This window comes from Eimeria necatrix, genomic scaffold (assembly GCF_000499385.1).
Source record: "Eimeria necatrix Houghton genomic scaffold, Enh_scaff676, whole genome shotgun sequence".
Taxonomy (NCBI): Eukaryota; Apicomplexa; class Conoidasida; order Eucoccidiorida; family Eimeriidae; genus Eimeria; species Eimeria necatrix.
Genome location: NW_013651729.1, coordinates 3,834 through 13,833, shown reverse-complemented (window position 1 = coordinate 13,833; position 10,000 = coordinate 3,834). Strand labels below are relative to the sequence as shown.

The following is a 10,000-nucleotide window of genomic DNA, read 5'->3' as shown; positions in this document are numbered from 1 at the left end:
TGCTGCTGCTGCTGCTGCTGCTGCTGCTGCTGCTGCTGCTGCTGTCTTTGGGTTATTTGCTGCAGTTTGTTTTTGCTGCTGCGCCTTTGTTTTTCTTTTTCTCTTTTTGTTTATTTGTTTTAATTTTATTCTTTTCTTTTCATCTTTTTCTTTTCTTGATTTGCTTCTGTTTATATTCTTTTAAAACATTTTAAAACAAATTTCATTTAATGCTGAATCCGCCGGAGGCCAATTTGCTGCTGCAGTTCGCCTTGGCAGCAGAAGCAGCAGCAGCAGTGCTGCAGCAGCTGCAGCAGCAGAAGCAGCGGCTGCAGCAGCAGCAGCAAACGCAGGCTGCTGCTCTTCAAGCAACAAATGAAACAAATGAATTAATTCAAAAAAAATTAAATGAAATTAAAAAAGATTTGGCGCTCGCCACTTTCCTCCGAGCTGTACATACACCCCAGCAGCAGAAGTAAGACTTATTTCACTTTTCTTTTTTTTCATTTTTATTTTTATTTATTTATTTATTTTATTATTTCCCTCATTGCACTTAACTTTAAGCGATTTGATTGTTTATTTATTTATTTATTTATTTATTTATTTATTTATTTATTTATTTATTTATTTATTTGTTTATTTGTTTGTTTGTTTATTATTTATTTTAATTAACTTTTATTTATTTTTATTTTCTGCCTTTTCATCTTTTGCAGTTCAACTCCCTCGACAGTTTCGAAGCGAGAAAGCCTCAAGCAAAACCTGCAGTCGCAAAAACAGGCAACAAACCCTAAACCCTAAACCCTAAACCCTAAACCCTAGACCTGCGCGCGTCTGTTGCTTTGGTCTTTGAACCCTGGCCTAGCCCCTTAAAACCCTAAACCCTAAACCCTGCTCGTCTAATTTTCCCGTCGCAGTGATGCGCGTGAGAGGCTACTTTTGAGGGTTTAGGGTTTAGGGTTTAGGGTCTAGGGTTTAGGGTTTAGGGTTTAGGGCTTAGGCTTTGCACTGGCTGCAGCTTCCTTTTGCAGTTCATTAAGGAATCAATTAATTAATTAATTAATTATTATAATTGAATTAATTAATTGATTAGTTGATTAATCAAATAATTATTTTATTATAATAATTAAATAAATAAATAATTAATTAATCTGTTACTTATTTATTTCTTAGATTCATTATTGAAATTGGCTTGCTTGTTTGCTGCTGCTTTGCTGCAGCTGCTGAAAGCTTCAGCTGCTGCTCTCTCTCGACATTCTGCTGCTGCTGCTGCTCTGACAGCAGCAGTTGCTGCTGCTTGTGGGGTGGCTTCTGGTGTACGTACACCTGAGCAGGAGACGCAGCAGCAGCAGCAGCAGCAGCAGCACGCAGCAGCCGGAGCAGATTCTTCACTGGATGCCGCAGCAGCAGCAGCAGCAGCCACAGCAGCAGCAGCAGCAGCAACAGCAGCAACAGCCTCAGCTGGAAGTGTAGCGGAGGCAGCAACAGCAGCAACAACAGAAGCAGCTGCAGAAGAAGAAACAACAGATGCAGCAGCAGGAGAAGCAACGCCCGAAGCAGCAGCAGCAGCAGCAGCAGCAGCAGCAGCAGCACTGCTGCCTCTTGAGGAGCAGGTGTTTGCCCTAGCTGTGGAAGTAGGCCTCAGCAGCAGCGAGCTGCCGGTGCTGGAGCAGCTGCAGCAGCAGCTGCAGCAGCAGCTGCAGCAGCAGGTGCTGCAGCAGGAGCAGTTGCTGCTGGCCAGCGCCGCATCAGCAAAGCGACAGCAGCAGCAGCAGCAGCAAAGGCCGCATGCAGCAGCAGCAGCAGCAGCACAGACGAAGGCAGCACCAGCACTTAATAATCGCAGCAGCAGCAGCAGCAGCAGCAGCAGCAAGAAAAAGTGCAGCCTAAGGCCGAGCAGCAAAACGAATAATAGTTGCGCAGCACGTGAAGAGACACGGAATGCATGCAAGGACAAGCTGCAGCAGCAGCTACAGCAGCAGCAGCAGCAGCAGCAGCAGCAGCAGCAGCAGCAGCAGCAGCACAAGGAACAAGAGGAGCAGCTGCAGCAGCAAAAGGAACTGGAGCGCAAAGAAAAGCCACAGCAGGAAGAACAGCAGCAGCAAGAGCAAGAACTGCAGCAGCAGCAGCAAGAACAACAGCAGCAGCAGGAAGAACAGCAGCAACAGCTGCAGCAGGAAGAACAGCAGCAGCAGCAAGAGCAGCGGCAACAGCAGCAAGAACAGCAGCAACAAGAACAGCAGCAACATCAAAAAGTAACACAGCAGCAGCAACCAGAAGAGCAGCAGCAGCAGCAACAACAACTTGAACAGCCGCAGCAGCAGCAGCAGCGGGCGGCCTTCCACCTAGAAGGCAGCAGCTGCGCCACTTTAAGCCGTAGCAGCAGCGAACCCTTGCTGCTGCTGCAGCATCCACAGCAGCAGCAGCAGCAGCAGCAGCAGCAGCATATGGAAGGCCTTGCTGCTGCGTCTGCTGGCAGCAACGAGCTGCTGCTCAGCGACGCATGCAGCAGCCAAACGAGCCAGGATCTGTCCCCCTTGCTGCTTTCTCTTGCCTAGTTTGCTGCTGCAGCAGCAAACTAGGGAAGCCTGCTGCTGCTGCTGCTGCAGCAGGCTAGCCTGCTACCGCAGCAGCGAAAGCCGTGGCAGCCGCAGCACCTTTTGCTGCAGCACGAGAAGCAGCAGCAGCGCCTCTTGCCGCTGCGTATCCGCGCCAGCAAGAGCAGCAGCAGCAGCAGCAGCAGCTGGCCATTTACCTCACCGGAGCAGCAGCAGCAGCAGCAGCAGCAGCAGCAGCAGCAGCAGCAGTTCTCCTAAGCCCCAAATATAGAAGTGAGAAAGCATGCAGAGCAGCGCAGCAGCAGAAAGTGTTCGAAAACAACTCATGGGGTTTCAAAGCTTTTGTGTTTCTTTGCTGCTGCTGCAGCACCCACAGCAGCAGCAGCAGCAGCAAATAAGACTTTCTTTATTTAATTCAATTAAATAAATCCCAATTATTTCATTTAATTCCAAAACTGGCCTTTGAAATGAAACTCTTTTCCACTTTTTGCAAAAGCGGTTCATCCACGCGTACACCCCAATGTTCAGGTGTACGTACACCCCACCGAATTTGCAACTTTTCATTTTTTCGCATTTTTCTTCTATTTATTACTTTTGTTCTTTTTTGCATTTTTTGTTTCTTTTTATTTATTTCCACTTTTTATTTTCTTATTTTTACTTTCTTTTTGTCATTTCTCCCTCTAACCCTAAACCCTAAACCCCAGCCTGCAGATCCTGGGGTCTGGGGTTTAGGGTTTAGGTTTTCGGGCCCCCAAAACTCTCGCCAGTAAACCCTAACCCCCCGAAACCCTCTAAACCCTAAACCCTCTAAACCCTAAACCCTCTAAACCCTCTAAACCCTAAACCCTCTAAACCCTCGCCAGTACAGCTTGAACTCCCCAGCCCTCGGCGCTAGCCTCTAAACCCCCAAACCCTCGCCCCAAACCCTAGGCGAACTAAACCCTCGCCGCTAAACCCTAAACCCTCGCCCCAAACCCTAGGCGAAGTAAACCCTCGCCGCTAAACCCTAAACCCTAAACCCTCGGAGCCAACAGTGCATCTTTTGTAGGCGTCTGCAGTTGAGTGCCTTCGAGCTGCGCACACGAAGAGCCGGCTGGGCGCTGCATGCGCTTGCTGCAGCTGCTGCAGCAGCAGCGAGCAGCAGCAGCACACTGCAGCAGCAAACTGCAGCAGCAAACTGCGGCAGCAGCACGTTGCAGCAGCAACAGCAGACAATTCAAAATGAGTTGGGAGCTCCTAAGGCCCCCTGCACAGCCTCCACATGAGCGGCTTCCACAGTGCAACAAGCAACTGGCGCTGCAGCAGCAGCAGCAGCAGCAGCTGCTGCTGCTGCAGCAGCAGCAGCAGCAATTGAAAAGGCAGCTGCTGCTTCCCCCGCCTCTGAACGAAGAGCGCTACTTGCGAGAACTAAATGAAAGGACTAAAGCTGCGGTGTACGTACACCTGCGCGTCCCGCGCTGCCCGCTCTTGCGAGCCGCCGCCGCTGCTGCTGCTGCTGCTGCTGCAGCTGCTGCAGCTGCTGCAGTGCAGCGCAGCAGCAGCAGCAGCGGTTCAGACGGAGAGGGTGGACCCCGGCTCGTTGGAGTCGGCGAAGGTCTTTTGCTCCCTGACCTTGGCTGCTGCTGCTGCTGCTGCTGCTGCTGCTGCTGCTGCTTGTTTGCTGCTGACGCGGCGCAGCAAAAAGATCAACAGGTACACCAAAAGACCAGCAGCAACCATCAAAGCGTCCACGAAAATGAAACTCCGAGGCGCTTCGAACTCCAAGACTTTGTTGTACCACAACATGCTGAGCAGCACGAAGACGCCGCCAGCAGCAGAGGTGAATCCGGCGAGTTTGCCGAAAGCGTGTTCCGGAAAGTGAATTGAAATGAAACAATAAACATTACTGAGCACAAAAGAAGTATAAATGAAAAAGAATACCACTGACACGCCTTTGCAGGCCAGACTGTCGAAGATCAGGAACAGGAACATGCATACACCCGAAGTGTTCAGCAGCAGCAGCACCACCGTGATCCCGTACAGATCCACCAGTCGGCCGAAGACGGGGCCCGGAATAAAACTCAAAATGTTGAAAATTGCAAACATTTGGTAAAGATCTTTGCCAGAAGAAGTAATAAGTTGTTCTTTGTTCGACTTCGCGTAGTAGTCCGAGCGCACCAGCGCGCAGCAGAAGATCGGCAGCAGCAGCAGGAACTTGGGGTCCACCAGCAGCTGCCAAAACGACCTGTTGTCTTGCTGCCGCGCTGCTGCTGCTGCTGCTGCTGCTGCTGCAGTCGACACCGACCCGTCCTCCTTCGACGCGTCCCGCAGCTCCTCCTGCTGCTGCTGCTGCTGCTCCGCTGCTGCTGCTGCTGCTGCTGCAGCAGCAGGGGCCTTGAAAGAAGCCATCGGCACAAACAGCAAAGTCACCAGCAAAGACAGCCCCTGGCCCACGCCCACGTAGCCCACGCAGATCTGCCAGAGGTCTTCAGGGCGGAAGGCGGGGCTCTGGAAAACGGCAGACATAACGACGGGAATTGCGAAGGAAATGGACCTCACGGAGCCCATAATGGAGATCACAAAAGAGGAGTTTTTGGGAAACAACTTGCTGATGGAGATCAGCGGCAAGTAGCCGGGGTCAGAGGCCACTCCGATGCAGAAAGCCGCCGCGTAGTAAGCCCGGAAACCCTCGCCGGAAAAGCCCAGCAGCAGCCACCCAGCGATGTCCATCACCACTCCAAACAACATTGTGATCTTCGGCCCCACAGCATCTAACATAATTCCCGCAAAGAAAGAAGAAAGCATGTTGGAGCCCAGCGCAGTGGTGAAGATCCCACCCAGCAGCTGCTTGCGGGCCGGGCAGTCGAGGTACTTGGCGCTGCCGATCCGCAGCTCCGTCGCGCTTTCCAAGTCGCTGCACTCCCATAAATACGCGCCGGACTTGTACAGCATTTCTTGAATGCCGTTCCAGCCCCAGTAAGTGCAGCCGCGCAGCAGCACCACCACCAGGTACAGGAACAGCAGCAGGTACCGGTTCAGCGGAACGTGCAGCTTCAGCCCCTTCAGCCGCCCGCAAGTCTCCTTCTCCTCCCCCATCTTCAAAAAGCTGCAAAAGAAATTCAAAAACCCCAAAATCCGTCCACAATCGCGGCGCTTTCCGCCGCGCGGCCAACTGCAAACCCCCCGAAACCGCCGCCGAGACAAATGCAAAGCCAGGATTCCGCAACTCTAAACGCGCCAAAAGCGCCAATTGCGCCTCCAAAACTTCCAAAAAGAACTCCAAATGCTAAAAATTCACAAGATCGGAAGCTTTTCAAGTCCGCGACGCCTGCCTTTTCCGCGCCGCGGCTCTCCGCCGCGAAACTGTGCAAAAGGAAGCAGCAGCGAGCTTCCCCGGCAGCTTACTGCTTCCTTTCGCGCGCCGAATGCCTTAAAAATCAAAACAAATCCGTAGACATCATTTAATTCGACGCAAACCGAGCAGAAGACCGCGCTTTCCAGGGGAGCCGGATGTGGCGCCAGGCAGAGAGCCCCGCACCCTTTGCCTAACCGGCCCCCGTTTCCCACACCGAACTGCACTAATCTCCACCGAAAAGACATTTTATATTGCACTACCGCCTTTATTTCGGGGGGAATTTCGACGTATCTTTTTTTATGTCGAAAAGGCGCGAAAAAATGCGTCTTTAGACCCAGACAGCGGCCAGGCGTTCCCCCCGTGGCCACCCCACAGCAAAATCCTGCAACAGACCGCCCATGCACGGCCTGCTTGCGCAATTAGCAGAAAAACCCTCCCATTTAGATCCTCCAATGAATTAAAACTAGAAAGGCGGAGTCATTTGAAAGTCTTCCGGCGTTTTCGGCCCTTCCGCGCCTCCAAGTGCGGCTAGATCCGAGCCAGCTGACAAGCGATACTCGCTTGCCACTGCCGCGATTTCTGTCGAAAGAGCTGCATTTCTTCCTTTTGTTTTGCATAATTCGTGGAATAATTCGGTTTGATGCCAGAGATGCAGTTAAAGGTTCATTTAATTCCTCCAAAGACCCCAGGAGCCCTCCCGGCGCCCCGGACTCACGTCGATTGTTAGGCCGGCGCGAGACGGAGGGTGGATACGCAAAAATAAGCAAATAACAACAAATCTACTTCAGTTTTATTCATTAAAAAAATAATTTGACCTTTTAAGCCAGAATAAAAGAGTTTTCCGCAGCCCCCGCACCCAGACGCGCCCGTCTCGAGTCTAGCCGAGAGTTGAATTCAGTTCAACCGGCGTCAGTTGAGAAAAGTTCAAAAATTGGGTTTTCGGAAGTTCGCGGAAGAGTTGAAAGCCAAAAAGAAAGAAAGAGAACATGAAAACACTTAAAAAGGAGCTGAGAACCCGACTAGATCATCACTTGTTTGTTCATTTGTTGCCACTGACTTCAATTCAAAGCCAACAGGACACTTCGCAGAAGCCACATGCAAACAGAAACTCTCGAGACACAAAACAAGATCTTCTCGACTAAAAATAAACTCAATGCCCGCAAAAGACAGCCAAAATGTATCATAACTTGTACATATATATACACCTGTACATATATGCATATTATACATATGTACAGAAGTACACATTTATACATATATATATGCATATGTGCAGGTGCATGCATACATATTTATGTATATATTATATTCAGATCTTTATTTATATATTATATTCAGATCTTTACATATTTGATACATGAATATATGCTCATTTGCTCAAATGCGCGTTCAGCATATTAGTTGCAGCCAGTTTCCCTTGAATGCAAGAACGAAAGTTTGCATTTATGAAGAGCACTTTGAGTAATTGGGATATTTTTCAAGTACTTTTCAAGAGGCACATGTTTATAGATGTTTTGGTGTCGAGAAATGCGAAATAAACTGCACAAGTCCGTAAATGGACTTGTCATTCAACTTGAATTACTTCCCACGCGCCCGAAAGCGCAGAGAGCACAGAGTCAAGAGAACCCGAACTTGAATAAACGGAGGCCATTTTTTGGCGACAGAAACGAGCAAAAGGACCATTTAATTGTTGCAAAAGATCCAAAATGCAAAATTTTGCAATTTAATTTTGCAATTCAGATCAAATGTTGCAATTCAACTTTGCAATTCAGATCTTGGCGGCGAACTTCGCAGCGCGGATCACTGACGCGACAGTCGGCAGCAAAAACGGCAGCAGCAAAGGCACGTGAATGGCCAAGTCGAAGTGCAGCGAGAAATAAGGCGCAGGCTCCAGGCTTCCGTCAGCCAAAAGCTGCAAAAAGAATAAAAATAAACAAAAATAAACAAAAATAAACAAAAAATAAATCAAAATAAAAGACAAGGCAGCAAATAAGGTCTGAAAGCAGCAAAAGAGGCGCAAGGCGAATGCTGCGAACACAGAATAGCTGGAAAAACACGAAACTCCCAAAAAGCCGAATTCTCATCTTTAATCCTAAAGTTTCTCATTGAAAATAATAATCAAAAAACAATTCATGTTTTCATTTAATGGATTAGATCTATTTCATAATACAAGTTGCTGATCAACACAAAAGGCAACAAGAAAAGGAAATGCAGCAAAGACCAAATGTGCCTGGGAAGCAGAAACAGCTCGTGCACTCCCCAACTCATTTGAACTACTTTTTCAACTTCTCAAGAATGATAAAACATATATTTTATAATTAAATTCACATTCATGAATATAATTACAAGGAAGGGTAGAGGCAAATGATTAGGGAAGCAGTGCAATGCAACTAGAAGACTAAGACATCCACGAAAGGTGAAATGGGCTGACTGGAAACCCGCAAGTGCAGGAAAAGAAGACCAAAGCAGCTGGCGATAAACAACGCATGTAAAGTTCATTAAAAAGTAGAAAAGTGGCAAAAAACAAAAACAGAAAACATTGAAAATGAAGCCTTTTGGCATTTCTCTCAGTGCACCTCTTTGGAATCTCTGAGTGCTGCGCGCGCCAGCAGCAGCGCGAGCTGTCTGTACACCCCATTTTCGTCCAGTTCTTCGTCGCTTTCCCCTTCGCCAGAAATGCAATTGTCTCCGCCTTGTGCCGGACAAGCAGCAGCTCCCCGCTGCTGCTGCTGCTGCTGCTGCTGCTGCTGCTGCTGCTGTCGCAGCAGCTCGAGGGCTGCTGGTGGCAGCGCAGCACAACGCCGCAGCCGCAGCGCCTGCACGCTGCACTCGATCTGCTGCAGCACTTTCTGCGAAGCACAAACCCGCCCCAAACCCTAAACCCTCGGCTGCAGCAGCAGCAGCAGCAGCAGCAGCAGCAGCAGCAGCTCTGAAGTGGAGAAGACAAAAAAGAAGAGTTTGCTCACTTGCATGCCGCGCCCAATGTGCGCAGCCACACGCACTTCTGGCCCTTCCAAAATGATGCTGCGGAGAATCCTCATGTTGGCAGCAGCTTGAGTTATCAAAGAAAAATAAATGTCTGCTGCTGCTGCGTCCAGTTCCCACTCGCTCAGCCCCCGGCTGCTGGGGTGTACGTACACCGCAACTTTCCGCCCCGCGAAGCCGCTGCTGTCTGCTGCCACCAGCAGCGCCGCTTCCGGGCTCAGTGCAAAGCCTTCCAGAGTCCCTCTGGGCTCCTTGCCTGCTGCTGCTGCTGCTGCTGCTGCTGCTGCTGCTGCTGCTGTGAGCAGCTCGTCCACCAAGTGGTCATGGGGCCCCGGGGGCCCCTTCTCCAGCTGCCACGAGCACCTGTGGCTTTGGCAGTCCTTCCCACAAAGGCTGCTGGCTGCTGCTGCGCTGCAGCCGTCAGCAGCAGCAGCAGCAGCAGCAGCAGCAGCACGAGGGTCCCCCAAAACGGGAGACGGAGGCAAACCCAAATAGAAACGCAACTGAGATATCCAGGCCCCCTTTACTGCAGCAGCTTCCTCTGGGTCATCCCAGGGGAACAGAAGTTCCCTGCTGCTGCTGCTGCTGCTAGGGGGGCCCCCCTTAGAAGGGGGCCCCCCTTGGGGGCCTGGGGGGCCCCCCGCAGGGTACCTGGGGGCCCTCAAGGTCAGAAAGCCCCACGGGGGCATCCCGATGGCTGCAGCAACCTTTTGCTGCTTCTCTCCCGCTGCTGCTGCTGCTTCTGGTGCTTCTGCTGCTGCTGCTGCTGCTGCTGCTGCTGCTGCTTCTGCTGCCAGCAGCTCTTCATATTCTTTGCTGCTGAGTCTGTAAAGACCCAAGTTTATGGACTTTGCTGCTGCAGTGAAGACCCCCTCTTCTCCCCACTCTTCTGTAAGATTTCGAAATCGGCGATTAGCTTCTTCTAAGACCCCCACTTCGTACTCAGTCAGTGGGGCCCCCTTGGGGGCCCCCAGGGGGGCCCCCTTGGGGGCCCCCAGGGGGCCCCCCAAGGGGGGGGGGCCCCCAGCAGGGGAGGGCAGGGGGCCCCCTTGGCCCCCAGAGTCCTCTGGGGGGCCCCCAGATGCAGCAGCAAGCAGCCGCAGCAGGGAGGCCCACGCGAAGGCATCGAGGCCGCTGTGAGGCACCA

General features: G+C 50.9%; 3 protein-coding genes across 3 annotated transcripts in view; 1 reads left to right on the top strand and 2 right to left on the bottom strand.

Annotated features, from left to right (window-relative positions):
- Nucleotides 1–895: 895 nt before the first annotated feature.
- ENH_00069920 (hypothetical protein, conserved) lies at nucleotides 896–2,534 on the top strand (the record flags this gene model as incomplete). Its single annotated transcript, XM_013577502.1, has 2 exons — nucleotides 896–901; nucleotides 1,197–2,534. 2 exons carry the CDS (start codon nucleotides 896–898, stop codon nucleotides 2,532–2,534), a joined length of 1,344 nt encoding a protein of 447 aa, XP_013432956.1.
- Nucleotides 2,535–4,085: 1,551 nt separating this feature from the next.
- On the bottom strand, nucleotides 4,086–5,609 carry ENH_00069910 (major facilitator superfamily domain-containing protein, putative; the record flags this gene model as incomplete). Its single annotated transcript, XM_013577501.1, has 1 exon — nucleotides 4,086–5,609. The coding sequence occupies one exon, from the start codon at nucleotides 5,607–5,609 to the stop codon at nucleotides 4,086–4,088; it is 1,524 nt and encodes a 507-aa protein (XP_013432955.1).
- A 2,027-nt stretch (nucleotides 5,610–7,636) lies between these two features.
- Nucleotides 7,637–10,000, bottom strand: part of ENH_00069900 (hypothetical protein, conserved) — a gene marked incomplete at both ends in the record, with an annotated part of 4,047 nt that continues 1,683 nt past the window's right edge. The window contains 3 exons of the mRNA XM_013577500.1: nucleotides 7,637–7,780; nucleotides 8,445–8,717; nucleotides 8,835–9,917. Coding sequence (XP_013432954.1) covers nucleotides 7,637–7,780; nucleotides 8,445–8,717; nucleotides 8,835–9,917 — 1,500 coding nt within the window. The remainder of the gene's footprint in view (nucleotides 7,781–8,444; nucleotides 8,718–8,834; nucleotides 9,918–10,000) is intronic.